The sequence below is a fragment of the Hippichthys cyanospilos genome, chromosome 7 (assembly GCF_059441005.1).
Source record: "Hippichthys cyanospilos isolate Australia breed blue-spotted pipefish chromosome 7, RoL_Hcya_1.0, whole genome shotgun sequence".
Taxonomy (NCBI): Eukaryota; Metazoa; Chordata; class Actinopteri; order Syngnathiformes; family Syngnathidae; genus Hippichthys; species Hippichthys cyanospilos.
Genome location: NC_142375.1, coordinates 9,859,877 through 9,874,653, shown reverse-complemented (window position 1 = coordinate 9,874,653; position 14,777 = coordinate 9,859,877). Strand labels below are relative to the sequence as shown.

General features: G+C 37.8%; 2 protein-coding genes across 8 annotated transcripts in view; one reads left to right on the top strand and one right to left on the bottom strand.

Moving 5' to 3' along the window:
* c7h22orf23 (chromosome 7 C22orf23 homolog) overlaps window positions 1–14,777 on the top strand; it is a 39,890-nt gene that overhangs the window by 23,306 nt on the left and 1,807 nt on the right. Inside the window, exons 3-6 of one of the 6 annotated variants that reach the window (XM_088420077.1) lie at window positions 5,323–5,620; window positions 13,303–13,620; window positions 13,895–14,038; window positions 14,124–14,186. In XM_088420077.1, the coding sequence (XP_088276203.1) occupies window positions 13,617–13,620; window positions 13,895–14,038; window positions 14,124–14,186 (211 nt within the window). In that variant the 5' untranslated portion in view covers window positions 5,323–5,620; window positions 13,303–13,616. Of the gene's footprint in view, window positions 1–5,322; window positions 5,621–13,085; window positions 13,638–13,894; window positions 14,039–14,123; window positions 14,187–14,777 lie in introns of those variants that run through there. The other 5 variants (XM_088420079.1, XM_088420076.1, XM_088420081.1 and 2 more) reach the window with 5 other exon arrangements.
* LOC148420975 (Kruppel-like factor 1) lies at window positions 5,720–11,125 on the bottom strand. Of its 2 annotated transcripts, XM_088420074.1 has the most exons (4): window positions 10,855–11,125; window positions 9,135–9,168; window positions 8,185–8,971; window positions 5,720–8,119 (listed from the first exon to the last, which is right to left on the bottom strand). In XM_088420074.1, the coding sequence occupies exons 3-4, from the start codon at window positions 8,906–8,908 to the stop codon at window positions 7,944–7,946; spliced, it is 900 nt and encodes a 299-aa protein (XP_088276200.1). In that variant the 5' UTR covers window positions 8,909–8,971; window positions 9,135–9,168; window positions 10,855–11,125; the 3' UTR covers window positions 5,720–7,943. The 2 variants fall into 2 exon arrangements, with proteins under 2 accessions (XP_088276200.1, XP_088276199.1); XM_088420073.1 differs by lacking the exon at window positions 9,135–9,168.

The following is a 14,777-nucleotide window of genomic DNA, read 5'->3' as shown; positions in this document are numbered from 1 at the left end:
AGCTTGTCCAGTATTTGCAAATACTTTACATTCAAACATACTTGGTATTATTGTTAAAAAGACCAAATTGAAGTCATGCACAGGACACAATGTAAAACCATAAAAAACTATTCAGAAACAATGTTATTAACTTAACATTTGAATGCCTTAGTACAGTGTCATGTAGGGTGAATAGTTTGTGGGTAAATAACAAAACAAAACAATTTTCGGTTGCGTTCAATGACTCGAGATTGTATTATGGGAAAGAAAATGCAGTTTTAGCAACCAGCCCAAAAAGTACATTTCAACATTTTTTCAAGCTCATTCACAGGTAGTATTTGAATACGCTCTACTGTATTTGAAACATGTAAATACATTCAAATGAGTTTGCAGATGAAGCTTACTTTTTCACAGGAAGAAGAGAAATTGAAAGCAAACATGCACTCGGTCTACTTTGTACATATCCATTTTTTAAGGGAAGCCTTTTTCCAAAATGTTGGTGTGGTGAGTGTCTGCAGGAAATGTTTTGATGTTTGTCGACCTGAGAGTGGTGTGTTTGATGAAAGTGAGCTCAACGTTTTCAAGATCTTTCCAAGAAAAACATTCTGAAATGTGGTTTGGATAGACAGAATACAGCTGTCCTCAAAATAGTCCCATAAGGTTGCAAGGATAGACTTACAGAGGAAATATGAGCAGGTTTCAAATGCCCTATAGGATATTTACTTTGTTTTGTTCAGTAGAGACAGGTCTTGGTTATGAAGTATAATATAATGAACCTGAATTCAATTTTTTTCCCTAACAATGAATCGTATTGATAAGAAATAGAGATTGTGATTTAAATGGGAGACAAGTGTCCGCTGATTGATTAGTTATGTCTCTCAAATCTATGAGATCTTTCTGATATTAGATTCGTACTTACTGAAGTTGCTAATTTTGACTATTCTGGGCCTTCATCCTCTCCTCCCACACATTGGCCAATCAGTCTCCACCAAAGTGGTTTCAAAGTTAAAAATAGCTTTTCTGTGTCTGACGTGATGGATGACTCATGCAGCCTCTTGCTCCTCTCCCTGTCTATGCACCATCGCTCTCCTCTACTTCAATTTCAGTCGCACCAGCAAGGTTATTCCAAAACTGTGTATTGTACTTTTAACAGTGGAAGAAGAACTTTTCCACTGACAGATCCGCTGAAATAATATGATAAGATTGGTGATACATTGTACTCACATCCGACCTCTGTGTTTTGTCAAGACAAGAGCCTAAAAAGCTATGCTTTTTTTGTTATTTTTCCAAGTTGTCCATCCATACACTTTCTAAACTGCTTGTCCTTTACAGATAAACAGCCATTCACAACTTTGGACAATTTATATGTATTATAAAAGTGTTCCTAATATAACTTTCAGTTTTCCAAAGTTTTTTCTTTTTCTTGAGCAGGTGAAGAACAAATGTAAACGCATAAGACCCAATGACACGTTTTCACTTCATTATGAATGAGTTGAAGTGACCTCAGACCCAAATCGACACAACACTTCTTGAGTCAGCCTAATTTATTTAAAAAAAAAAAAAAAGAAAAGCAATACAATCGATTGAACTGCCTTTTAAAAGTAATCTGACTACTCTCATCAGCCGATATGCAGCGCTTAAGATGTTGCGGTTGCCAGGAATAACTTCAAAATAAAAGCACAGCAAGACGTTCATCTTCGTATATTATTTGGTGAGATGAGGTTTGTACTATACTTTTCTGCAGAGCATTCGGAAGCCAGGCATTCTGCTGTACTCCATAGCAAATTAGCAGCCAAAACAGATCCCGTGCTAAGCAAGGTTCAGAAATGCTGTCCAAATGTTTTCATATCTTTGTTTGAATAAGTATAAAAAATTGAGGTGATTAAACCCCAGATTTATTTGCATTGTTGCCTGTCTCATGCGTTATCTCTTTATGTCACACTAGTTTGGAGGTGTTTTTGTCAAGTTTGTCTAGTGAGCGCTACAAAGGCTGCAAGTCAAAGCGTTTATTCAGGTAACTTCTTGCGCTTGTCGCAATATAACCATCTTTTCTCTTACTCGGAATAAAATGACGCTTCTACCCTGCACAGTTGACATGGTCCCAGTGACTAAACGGATTCATAAAGATTCTCTTTGTTTGAGGGCAAAGTGGAGGAGGCCTAGAACCAAATGCCGGAGGGAGGCGCTGTGATCACTGCACAAATGCATTCCATGGGACCTGTCGCATCAATCGCAGCCAGTAGTGGTTCCTCTGGTTCTCTGGCACTCCCGCGCCCAACTAAATGTGTGCAGCGGTGGCGCTATCTAGTGGGTAAAACAAAAGCTCATGGTGTGGGAGACATTTAATCCTGGAGGATTCAAATCATATTTTTTTAACTGTGAATTTGGGAAGCGATTTGGACCTATTCTGTTATTAAGTGCTGCTGGATGATCTGAAAGTATTTTTTTTTTTTTTTTTATACATTTGTTTCTATAACTTGAAATTTTCTCCCACGCATGCTGAACCGCAAGCATGCGTGGGTCGCTTGAATACAGGGTAATATCACAGCTGCAACGGGTCCTATAGTGCCCAGTGTGCAATGTGAATTTTGCTCATTCGGAATGATATGCAAGACAAACATAGGCACCTCAACAATATTCAAATTTCAAAAATCTCAGTATGTTGTTTATTTGTTTGCTTCAAACCCTTTGTTTTTGAGATGAGATAATACAACTTTTTATACATGCATAAATTATGATATAAACCTGTATTTTATGTATACTTGTATACTTGTATGTATACTTAAAATGGCATTTTTGTCATTTATCTAATTCGGAGGTCCATGAACCTGTGTGTTCTTCCACAGCATTGACAAATAGTGGCCCCCTTCAGCAATCAATTTACTCATTGTCGATGATGTTAAGTTCAACTATTCAGTTTTCCCAGTACGTATTTCAATAAATTAACGTATTTTCTGCACAGTTTGGATGTTGTTGTTGTTGTGTTTTTTTTTTTTTTTTGTCAATGACAGCGATTGAGTTAATATGCATTTTATATATTGCTCGAATGAATATCCTCTGTATTTTCTTCACTTTTTTATCCAATCCAAAATCAATGTGGTTATGGCAATGCAACTGTCCCTCCCAAGCTCAGCGAATGGGTAAACTAGCATCTCGTGTGTTAAAAGTACCGATGGTCAGTTGTTTACTCACAAATGAATCATTGGTGGAGAAGGAGAATGCTTGTGGATGCTCATTAGGACATCTGCATGTGTGTCTCTGCTCCTCCAAATCCTTGCTATGCCTGCCTCTTCTCCTCGCCCTTCTCCTCTTTCAATGTCTCCACGGGGAGTTATTATCGTTATGATGATGATGATTATTATTATCATCAGCCGCCAAATGCCCTATACTGAAAAGAAGTTACAAGGGAATCTTTGCCACACGTTACGTAATGTAATAAATATCAAGTAAAGCCACTGAATGTTCTGAACTATGTTACATAACATAGACAGAGTGAAAGAGCATGTGAGGACAGAATAGTGCTGAAAGTTCATCTCAGGCTGTGCGCATGTACAGGCACAAAGCCTCCTTTGTTCTTTTCCAAGCATGTATGCTGGCCAGTTAATATAGTAGTTCTTCGCACACGCACGCACACACACACACACGCACGCACACATAGAGTGAGAGAGAAAGAGAATAGTTTGAATCAATCATTCATTCAATCCATTTTTACATCAGTGTATTGTTTATTTAAATATGTTTATTGTTTTTACAAATTAGAAGTTTTTACTCAGTTCAGTGATCGTACAGTAACGACAACAACAACTACTATTACTATTACAACTACTATTATTTTGGGCATTCTGTCAGCATTGACTGACAGACACGGACTGTCACTCGATCAGTTGCCGACAGACGCTCGTTCTGCCAATGGACCAACAAACCAACCAACCCACCAACAAACAGGAACACAAAATAAAACAAAAACAATAGAATACAAACGTCGGAAGTGTTTTTCATCCGTGGTGGTAATCGTCGGTATAAACATTCTGTCATATGTCCGTTGATGCAACAACCGCCTTACAAATATAAGCCAACTGGTTTGCCCGTCAAGTTGCTACGTCTATTGATTATACATCGGAATCACTTTATTGTCATTGAGATTGTAATTGCTTTACTTAAGTATAAAAGTATCAAACAACTCCAATCCCAAGCATCTAAACTGCATTTTCAACAGAAAGCCTTTGTTAAAACATACCATAAAAGCCAGATAAGAAAAGTAGCTACAATGGCTTTGGTCCGATGACAGTGCCACCTTGTGGTTTCAATTCAATCTTTTGTGTGCGTGTGTGTGGTGCCCCAGTTCATCTCAGGACACCACCGCTTAATGGCCCCTTCTCTGTACCCCTATGCTGGAGCCACAGTTTTTCTCAGTTCCACCGCAGCTGCTTTTTGCTCTTTCGTCCTCATCCTGTTTTGGATATTTGACCACTCTTCCTGATTACATGGAATTGTGCAACATCACTCATCCACGAGATGAGTGAAGGGAGACCACAGACTTAACCCCAAAGTCTGAGGGGAGACACAAATCAAATGATGGTTAAATACCACCTGGTTACAGACTATTGATGAGATAAATAAACCAAATCAATTTTCAGTCAAATAATATTGGATTTAAGTGACCAGTACCGAACCTGTCACTGTTCGTTTAAAAGAACCACTTTGAATACAATAACATTTATTCATAACAATGCATTTAAGGCTCCCGAACAAAATCAATTGTCCCAATAATTTATCATCTTTATATTTTAGTGACAATGTTTAACATTTACTGTATGTAAATATAGATAAGGCAAGTATAAGACGAATATCACAGAAGTGGTTAGGTGTTGTGTAGACCCAAAAGCAGGAGAAGCAAGGGAGAGATGCAAAACAATTTAATAAGACATTTAGTTGTTAATAAAACTATACGTGCTTTTGTGAATTATTTCACTGTCTCTACTGTATGGACCTTGTGATGTCACACACATTGGTTGGTGGCGTTCATGACGTAGTCTGCCCCCCACCCCCCCCAATTCAGCCGGTCGTGGCTTCAGCAATTTTAATGAGAATGAATGGGTGGCATGATATTTTCTAAAAATATCACAAGAATTTGGATCTTGCAATGAATCATGCAAACATTTAGCCAAAACAGCTGAAATTTTAATTTATTTTTTTTATCCAGTAATACTCATGTGTGTGTGTGTGTCAGAAAGAGAGAGAGAGAGAGGGAGAAAGAGAGAGAGAGAAAATCTCCCACATCAGACATAATCAAGATTCAATTAATTCTCATTCTCATTCATCCATTTTCTGCTGCTCATCCAGGCTGGGATCGGAACGGGGAAGCCCAGAGCGCTCTCTCCCCGGCCATTTGGTCCAGCTCCCCCGGATTTTCCCAGGCTAGCCGAGAAAAAAGTCTCTCAGCCTGGGGCCTGCTCCCGGTGGGGCATGATGGAGCACCTCACCAGGAAGGCGTCCGGGAGATGCCCGAAAAAACTCAAATGGCTTCTCTCAACCGGAGTAGCAGCGGCACCACTCTGGGATGACCGACTTTCTCACTCTAAGGGAGAACCCGGACACACAGCCCGCGACCATAGCTGAGGGTAGGAATGAAGATCTAATGGTAAATTGAGAGATTTGCCTTCAATTAATCATAATTTATATAAAATATCAAAATAAAATGTCTTGCCTGTTTAAGATTAGAAACATGCATCTAGCCATGGAAGAGACACAAATATTTTTTTATTTAACAGCAAAAGTTGGGTAATTTCCATCTTTTCCATTTTAGTCTTCAACTCACAAAGCCAAAAAGTGACTAAATACAAGAAATACCACACTAAACTGGGCAGTGGTATATCAGGTAACATTGGTATAACTATTAGAATATGAAAATGAAAGCAATATTCAAGACTTTTAAGCACTTGTAAATGTAAAAAAATACATAAATTACATATTTAACATCTTAAACTTGCGAATAAATATGTTGATCACTTGAGAAAAGATACACATACAGTGTGCATTTGTTTCCCTCAGTCTAGATCCTTCCAGACAAATGTAATACTACACAACCCTGACTGAAATAATGAATCAAATAATTAAAATCTAAACAACTGTAGTGGCAGGAATCCAGGGAAATGGAAGGACTTGAAATTGAGCATAAATATCATCCCAACTTCTTTCAAGACACGAAGTGAGTGTGTACCACATTTTCCGCACTATAAGGCGCACCTTAAAGCCTTTTTTTAAAGCTGATGGTGCGCCTTATAATCAGGTGCGCCTTGGATCAGAGATTGGGATTGGTAGATGGGGAATGAAATGATAAAGTAAGCTTTACCTGTTTCTTTTGTGTGTTTACAGTTGAACGAGGTTGGTCATATTGACATTGAGTTATTATGCTATTGAGAGTTTAGAGTTATTATTTGAGTTAATATTGTTATTACTTTGAGTATTACTATTTTGTGATTGAAAAAGTTTTAAAATATGTCATTAATTGAGGGTGCGCCTTATAATCCGGTGCGCCTTATATATGGAAAAGGTTTTAAAATATGTCATTAATTGAGGGTGCGCCTTATAATGTGGTGCGCGTTATAGTGCGGAAAATACGGTAATCTTAAAACATGGCTCTCAATAGGTGTTAGTGTTTGAGTTTACTGTCTATATGCACCAAATGTGTACAGTGTTTGCTCATGTTTGGTCATGTATAGGTCCTTCATTTATGAGTTTAGTTCATTTTTGATATGAAATGAATAATTTCCCAGTTTATGGATTCAGTCCGAAGCGGGTCGTTTCAGAATCATCAAACAGACTGCAAGTTCGATACAAGGCTCTGCATCGAGGCATGAAAAATATTTGTGTAAAAATACAATTGTTTCATAAATTACTTCTACTATTCAAAACAGGTTATGTACAGGTTGCAAAAATCTGAAAATAACATGATCAAATTGTATTCTAAAAACAAAGTCATTTTCCATGACAATGCACTGCAGTTTTCATTGTCTTGTCAAACAGGCACTTCATTGTACGTATGGAACCTTCAAACGAATAACGAGCACACACTTACTGGCTAGCATTTTTGATGCACCTGTGTATATCTCTAAGAATTATACCCATGCCTCAATATTAATGGCATTGTCAGGGAGGTATTATTGACAAAATTGTCATTGTAAAATGTGCTCCACAGTTGTGTTGAACTGCATCGTACAAAAATGTGTATTTTGGAGGGAATAGATTTTTGATGAAGCAAACAGAAATAATACTGCGGTAGAAATGCAGAACAGTTGTACACAGTGCGCACTAGCACTTTTCAATTTGAGCCTTCAGCAGACCGGGACTCTTTACCACACAGCGGGCTTCATGAGCTCACATTGTACCCTCAATTGTTACACCTTTCATTGTTGTTACCTGGCAACGGCTGAATAATGATCCTTTTTTTTTCCCCCACAAAAAGCCCTGGTTGTACACCTCTGGAAACAAGATTAACAGTAAAAGTGATTCTTTTCACATTGCTACATGTACCAATTGGGCTTCTTTTTTTTTTTTGACCACCTTGCAGAAAAACCCACCCAGTGTGTATGCTTGTACTTTGAGGGCGTTTTTCATTATAAAATCACTTTAAGTCATTTTGTTTTACAAAACGTACCGTTGTAAGATGAGTTCATATTGATATTCAACTCTTTTTGGGCTATAGTTTGTTCCATATTTACAGTACTAAATATTAATACAGGCAATTACAAGCCTTTTTTGTAGGGATGGGGGATTACTCGCCTGTCTTTTTCATGTGAGAAATTGACAAACAACATCCAAAAAGGCTTTATAATTGCGCATATTAACAGTTTAAACTGTGGGATGAATAGATTTCAAATTAGAATAGTTGCTTATGTATTTCATCGGAGCCGTGTACCTAAAGAAGTGGCCACCGAGTGCGTACGTTGAAGTCATCCTGAGTATCAGGTGTGTCGCTTCATATGCAGAGCCAGGTGGTCAGAACGGGAAAAAGCCCTCTGACAGAGCACACATTCGTATGGTTTTTGGCCCGTGTGCTTGCGGTAGTGACGCGTCAGCTCATCAGAGCGCGCGAACTTCCAGCTGCAGCCTTCCCACGAACAATGATACGGTTTCTCCCCTGGAAAAGGACACGGCATGTGACAACGGTTGAGAAAGTGATGGCACGGCGCTGGCTGGACTCACCTGTGTGTGTGCGGAGGTGAGCCTTGAGGTGCGAGCTCTTGGTGTAGGTTTTGCTGCAGCCCGGGTATTCACAGCTGTGGATGGCCGGCTTCCTTTTCCCGGTGGACTTTCGCCCGCGCTTCCCCTCTGCCTCGCCGACGGGCGGCCGCGGTCCCACCACCTGCTGCTGTACGGCCAAACCGGCCGCGGTGGCCTGGTTGTGGGCGTAGTCAGAGAAAAGGCTGGCGCCGTGGCTGAAGTGAGAGGGGTAGCTGTAGTGTCGAGGGCCGGAGGTGGAGGCTTGGAGCGGGATGAACCTGCCATCAGGCAACGCCACGAAAGAAGGATGCTGCTGGGGGTAGTAGGAATTGAAGTCCCATGACGTGACCTTACTATGCCCCCCTGCACTGAGCCTTTCTTGGGAAAAGACAAACTGCTCTACACAATTAGCAGCCGACGTTCGAACCGCTGGCTCGTTGTTGTAGCCTTGGTGGTACGCCGGTGGCTGGAACGACGCGGTCTGGGCCATGAACTCTGTAATGAAGCCGCAGTCCATCTGCTCCTGACCCATTTGGTCCTTCGGCAAGCCTGCCTCGCGGCACGCTTGGTTCAGCTGGTGTTGGCAGCTCTCGTCGGCGCGGTCCAGGTAAGGGTTGAGGTCCGGCGAGGAGCCGCTCCACTCGGACAGCAGCAGCTCGATGTCCCACGAAGCCTGGCTGTCGTCGTCGAGAAGCTCCTCGCTCATTTGATGCGAGAGATGCTGCTGCTCAGGGCCAAGGGGCGGGGAGCCATCTTCACACTTCCACTCCTATTATGTTTTGGGACATTAAGAAGGAAACTTTTTTTTCTGGGTAACTTCAAAGATTTTCTTAGAAATAATATGTGGCGCCACTAGTCTAAAAACAGTATTCTAGTTAATATTGGTAACTGAAATACAAATGAAGCAGCGAATTCCACTCATTTTTAATCACCTTTGGGGAGGACGATTTTGCCACTTGCTGTTCACTGAAAATGAAATCACAGTTGCTCAAGGCTCAGGTAACAGCCAATCATGGCTCAGCTTGCAAGACGTGGATTGCACATATCTGCACAAGCGGTCCTTTAAACGTTTCCATAGTACCCAACACATTTTTGGATTACCAAAAAAAAAAAAAAAAAACTTAAAATGGAGGGTACTGCCGTATATTTTATTTACTAAGGTATGAAGCTCAATTTGTAGTATTGCCTTGCATCACTAATGACAATGTGGATCTGTAGAAAAGTTAACAAGATATTGCAAAGGAATCACTATCACACAAATTAGCAATACATTTCTTCATATGCCAATTAACTTGCTCTTAATTTGAAAAGAAAAATCCACTTTTCCTATCACATCATTAAACATTTTTATTTGCTGATCCCTGCAGAAACCCTGTTAAAATCTCACTTACCCCCGGAAGTGCCTTGATGTTTAACCCCAAGGGGTAAATGTTTGCCTTTTTGAGGACCATGGCCCTAGATCAAATGATGCTCAAAGCAGCTTACAAAAAAAGGTGAGCCGTGATTGAGTTTTAATGTATTTTAAACAGCAACTTAAGCAGTGAGTAAAGGAGCTGCGCCAAGTATGGCCTAAGGGGGGGCACATGCAGTTTACCTCTAATCTCTAAATGGCCCGTGTATGAAATCTAAATCTAAAATTTGTTTTAAAACTTTTTTTTTAAATTTGTGCCTTCAGTTTTAAATTTAAATGTAAAGAAAAGTGTTAATGCACACCCCCACCCCGCCCCCTAAATTGAAGACTCAAAATTTACCATGCATAGAAATGGTGTATAATAGCAGTCCTCCTGTCACTTAGTCAGCTGGGATAGACCCCAGCTAACCAGCACTATCATAAATGAACAGATGGACGGACAGATGAACGTAGTGTAGACAAATGGACGTACTGTGAATTTGCCAACAAACTACATCTTGGCCAAATTAGAGAATATGAGATCACATCACATAGTGACACAGCATACAGAGCAAATTTCCAGGGTAAATTTCACCCTAAATAGTGTTACATTTCATCCCAGTCTAATCAGATTAAAATTTACCCCTGGGTTTACTTTATTTTATTTTAAGTGTTTATTTTAAGTGTAATTTCGAGTTTTTAATTTTACTCTGGGTTGACTAGGACTTAATGTAGTCATTTTTTTTTTTTAAAGTAACATTTTCTCCATAAAATTTACTCTGTCGTAAGAAGTGACTTTTATTGTAACATTAAGTAACATTTATTGTTGACAAGCTGAAATTCTGAGCATTTGGACACAATAGTAAATGAAAAAGCTATCAATCAATGCATCCATGATTAAAAACAAGTTTAATTTATTTTGATAATCAGTCCAATGTTGATTAAACATTGCATCTCTAATAAACAAATTTTAGGGTGACATAAAGAATGGGATCGCTACAGAATCGGTATCGGTCGATCCTAGAGGCTGCAGTATCAGATATGAAAAAGCGCTTTTGTGTCATCCCTAGTTTTAAGTCTTGAGAAGTTCTTAACACCTGGTTTTTTTTTTTTTATCGGCCTGCTTGGTCAGTCGTTGAGCATTTCTTCGAGATGTTCGACATGTTTAAAATCATACAACGCTTTCTCTTTACTAGATGTTTTTTTCAGAAGTCCTCAGACTTTTCCGGCATTATAACAAGTGAAGCCCAAACAATACTTACGTTTATGTCAGAGATGTTTGAGAACGAGCTGAAAGAAGGGAGCGCGGCCTGGGTGGCAGCCATTGAAGCGCTTAGCTTGAAAAGAGCGGTAGATAGTTTGGCCTATTATTTTTTTTCCTATGCCTTAATGTCCTCTTGGGCCTCTGCTGAGAGACAGTCATTCACAAGTTTCCCAAGCTGCTCATGGCAGTTACAGTTCACGCAGTGACCTGAGAAACAGTTTGTTCAAGTTGCCCCCTTCGCACCATTCCTCTCTGCTATCTCTCCCTCCTGGCTCTTGTCTATCTCTGTCAGCTGGAACTCACGCTTCAAATCTCTCTTTTTCATGTCGCTTCGGACCGTTACGAGGTGGGTCGCTGCCTCAAGATTTGCAATCGCCAACAAATGCATCTATATATTGAATTATAATTCTGCTTGTACCTGTTTTGTGCAGTCAAGAGGCTCAATCACAAATTCAAAATAGTTTCAGTCAATACAAATTTTTCAGGTTACTTTAAAAGTTGGTGCAAACGACATGTAAAAAAAATGGAGTCCGAAGTTATGTTACAACATATTGATTGGTAAATATACCGTTTATCAATACATGTGTAGACAAGGTTTTTTAAAATTCATAGTTGATTACAATGCTATTTTTAGGTTACTGTGTTCCAGGATCCATTGTGTGTAATGGTGTAAAAGAAAAAAATAACTCAAACCTTTGCGATGAATCCTATTCTAATGATGAATATTCTCCAATTAAATCATAACCTCTGACACTGTTTTAACAGTTTATGATGTGCCCCCCATGAAAAAATATCCATTCAAAGAAGTTGAATAAACTGGATGAATTGTCACACTAATGTCATTATTACAGTTGCATTTCAAGTGCAAATGTTGTCCAGACTCAATTTCCCAAATTTATTGATATATGTGAGGCCACCAGATAACTTCCTATTTTCTTTTTTCCACTTTATGTAAAATTGGTGTCAGAATACGTATTGGTTTTATGTCAAAGTAGCTGCATAAATGATGAATAAATGGACAAGTGGCCTTTGTGAATAATCTCCGTCGCATTCATTCAATATCACTGCAAAGGTCCATTTGGTATGGATTATGTTGTTTCTGAGTCATGCAATAAGTGGTACCTAGCTGACTGGATGTTGTGCAAATGAAGACAGCTCATGATAGAAGTGATACTGTTGTTGTTCTTTTTTAACCATACAAACATTCACTCATTTGTTTTGAACCGAACTTGGCATGTTATAACATTTTTGTTTAATTAAATAGTAAAATAAATAAAGTTGTGGTCCTGTTGTTTGTGTTCACAAGTCATTGTTTTTGGCTCCCCAGTAGAGAAACTTTTTAACACATTTCCTCATTGTATTTTTTTTTTAAACAAATGCAGTAAAATAAATATGATTATTATTTGTAGCAAAATTGTCAAACATGCAAATATTTATCAGTGCTGCATACACACCAGAAATTCAAATTGGCTCTTACATCAATAATAATAATAAAAATAATAATAATGTAATAATAATAATAATAATAATAATAATAATAATAATAATAATAATAATAATAATAATAATAATAATAATAATAATAATAATATAGAAAACACGCACATGAAGATCATATAGCTTTGACTTCTGAGAAGATGTGTGCTTGAAAGGTGATTATATTCTAGCTTAGTATTTATCTTGTGGCAGGCAGCCGCCGCTGCACAGATAATGCATGTGGAGCCCATTACTGATAAAGGCTCCCCCTCTCTACCTCTGACTGATGACTAGACATCATCTTCCGAAAATTGTGGTTGGTTGGCTCACTTCATGCCAAGGAGAGCATTTATAAGGCTCATAAAATCAAAGTCTTCCCCCCCCCCTTTTTTTTTATAAGTCTGGTATCACATGGTTTATTTTCCTATTCCCCAATTATTTTTCGAGGAAACAATAAAAAGCCATAAAAGTATTCACGAAATGTCTCCAAAGATGGTACAAAATTTCAGAAAAACCAAAATGTGCAACAACCATTGGTTTCATGTTATGGTGATGTAATAATAATAATAATAATAATAATAATAATAATAATAATAATAATAATAATAATAATAGTTATTATTATTATATTATAATATATAATATATTATTATTATTATTATTATTATTATTATTATTATTATTATTATTATTATTATTATTATTATTATTATCATTATTATTATTAACCATACAAACATTCACTCATTTGTTTTGAACCGAACTTGGCATGTGTACAATTTTTGTTTAATTGAATAGTAAAATAAATAAAGTTGTGGTCCTGTTGTTTGTGTTCACAACTCATTATTGACGCCACAGTAGAAAAAACATTTTAACACATTTCCTTATTATTATTATTATTATTATTATTATTATTATTATTATTATTATTGTAGAGAAGTTTGAGTCTTGTTTTGGGCATCTATTTCAGGTCAACTGACGATGGCTAGTGACCAGTCCAGGTCAAGCAGGACATAAACCATGTGGCTCTGTTCTGATGAGGATACGTATTACACTGCCCTCTAGCGGCAAATTTCTGTTAATGACAATCAGACTTTTTTTTTTTTTAAATAAATGCACGTGTTGTACGTGATTCGACAATATTTTTCCCGATGTGCATTTTTGATGTGAAACTGTCTTAATAGATACGGATTTCTCATGTCAATAAATATTCCTACGTGCGTATGTTGTTTTAAGTTGCTATGGATACCAAAAGGCAGCACATCCACGCCATGAACGACTAAAATGGGTAAATTACTGAAAACTGTAGTTTTTTTTTTTTATTAACTCTGTGTAAGCACGCGTGAAAATGTGAGCCTTTTTGTGCAAATGCGTCATCGTTACCTTAGTCCATTTATGGATTCTAACGCTATGCCCGGGTTAAAAAAAAACGTTCTGTAGCCAAAACTCCTAAAGTAAATACTAAAATGTAGCTACTTTATTTAGGTACAAAAAAAAATTACAATGTATTATTTTAATTACGTATTTATAATGGGTTTGCCTTTACTCCTTCCCCTTGAAAGCACAATCATATTGTAGCTTTAATTTAGAGAGGAAAAAGGACGTAGGCGAGATGCAGGAGTCTTCTCAAAGCAGATCGAAAGGAGGTTTGTTCAAGAAACCAAGAGGAACTCAATACAGCAAGCAGACCCAGGAGCTACTGACATGTAAAATGCACAAGACATTTACTCGAGTCACTAGATTAAATTTGTGGTGTCACAATATTTATATTTATGCCATTTTTTTGTACAGCAATGATGCAGGAGCTCAATCTCAGCAACCGCCAAAGAAAAAAGATCAATGACTGTCTGAAAGGTAAGCCCGAGGCCTTTTGAGAAGCTTGATATATATTTACTCTGTATATAATAACATTGAGATAGTAATATTGTACTCTAATAGTAGTACACTAATATCAAAATAATGTATATACTTGACATGATCAGGGTAGATCCTATTAGTGTCTTTTTCGTTTACAGTGGAGAGGGATGTGAAAGCGTACCGTGATGATCTCAACTTCACACTTTGAATGCTAGATTTGATCTTTTCAGACTACCCTAGCACTTCCAAGAACCACCCACCGGTAATTTGTTTGGAACCCTTTAACCACTTTTAAGAAAGTAATTCCAATGGTAAAACACATTTCTCCTCCAAGTACTTTTCAACGTTCTTAAAAATACTTTAAACATTTTTTTAAATATACAAAGGGGTACTTAATTGGATGTTATCATATGGTTCAGGTGTAACCGATTAAACACCCAGTTTGGGAATATCAATAAATGCATTTGTAGATTTTATGCAAGAAAACAAAGAATAAAACTAGAGAAAAATAGTACATTGTGATGTTTCTAGTCATAACTGATACTCTTCTTACATAAGTGTCTGCATTTTTGCACCCTCTATATTATT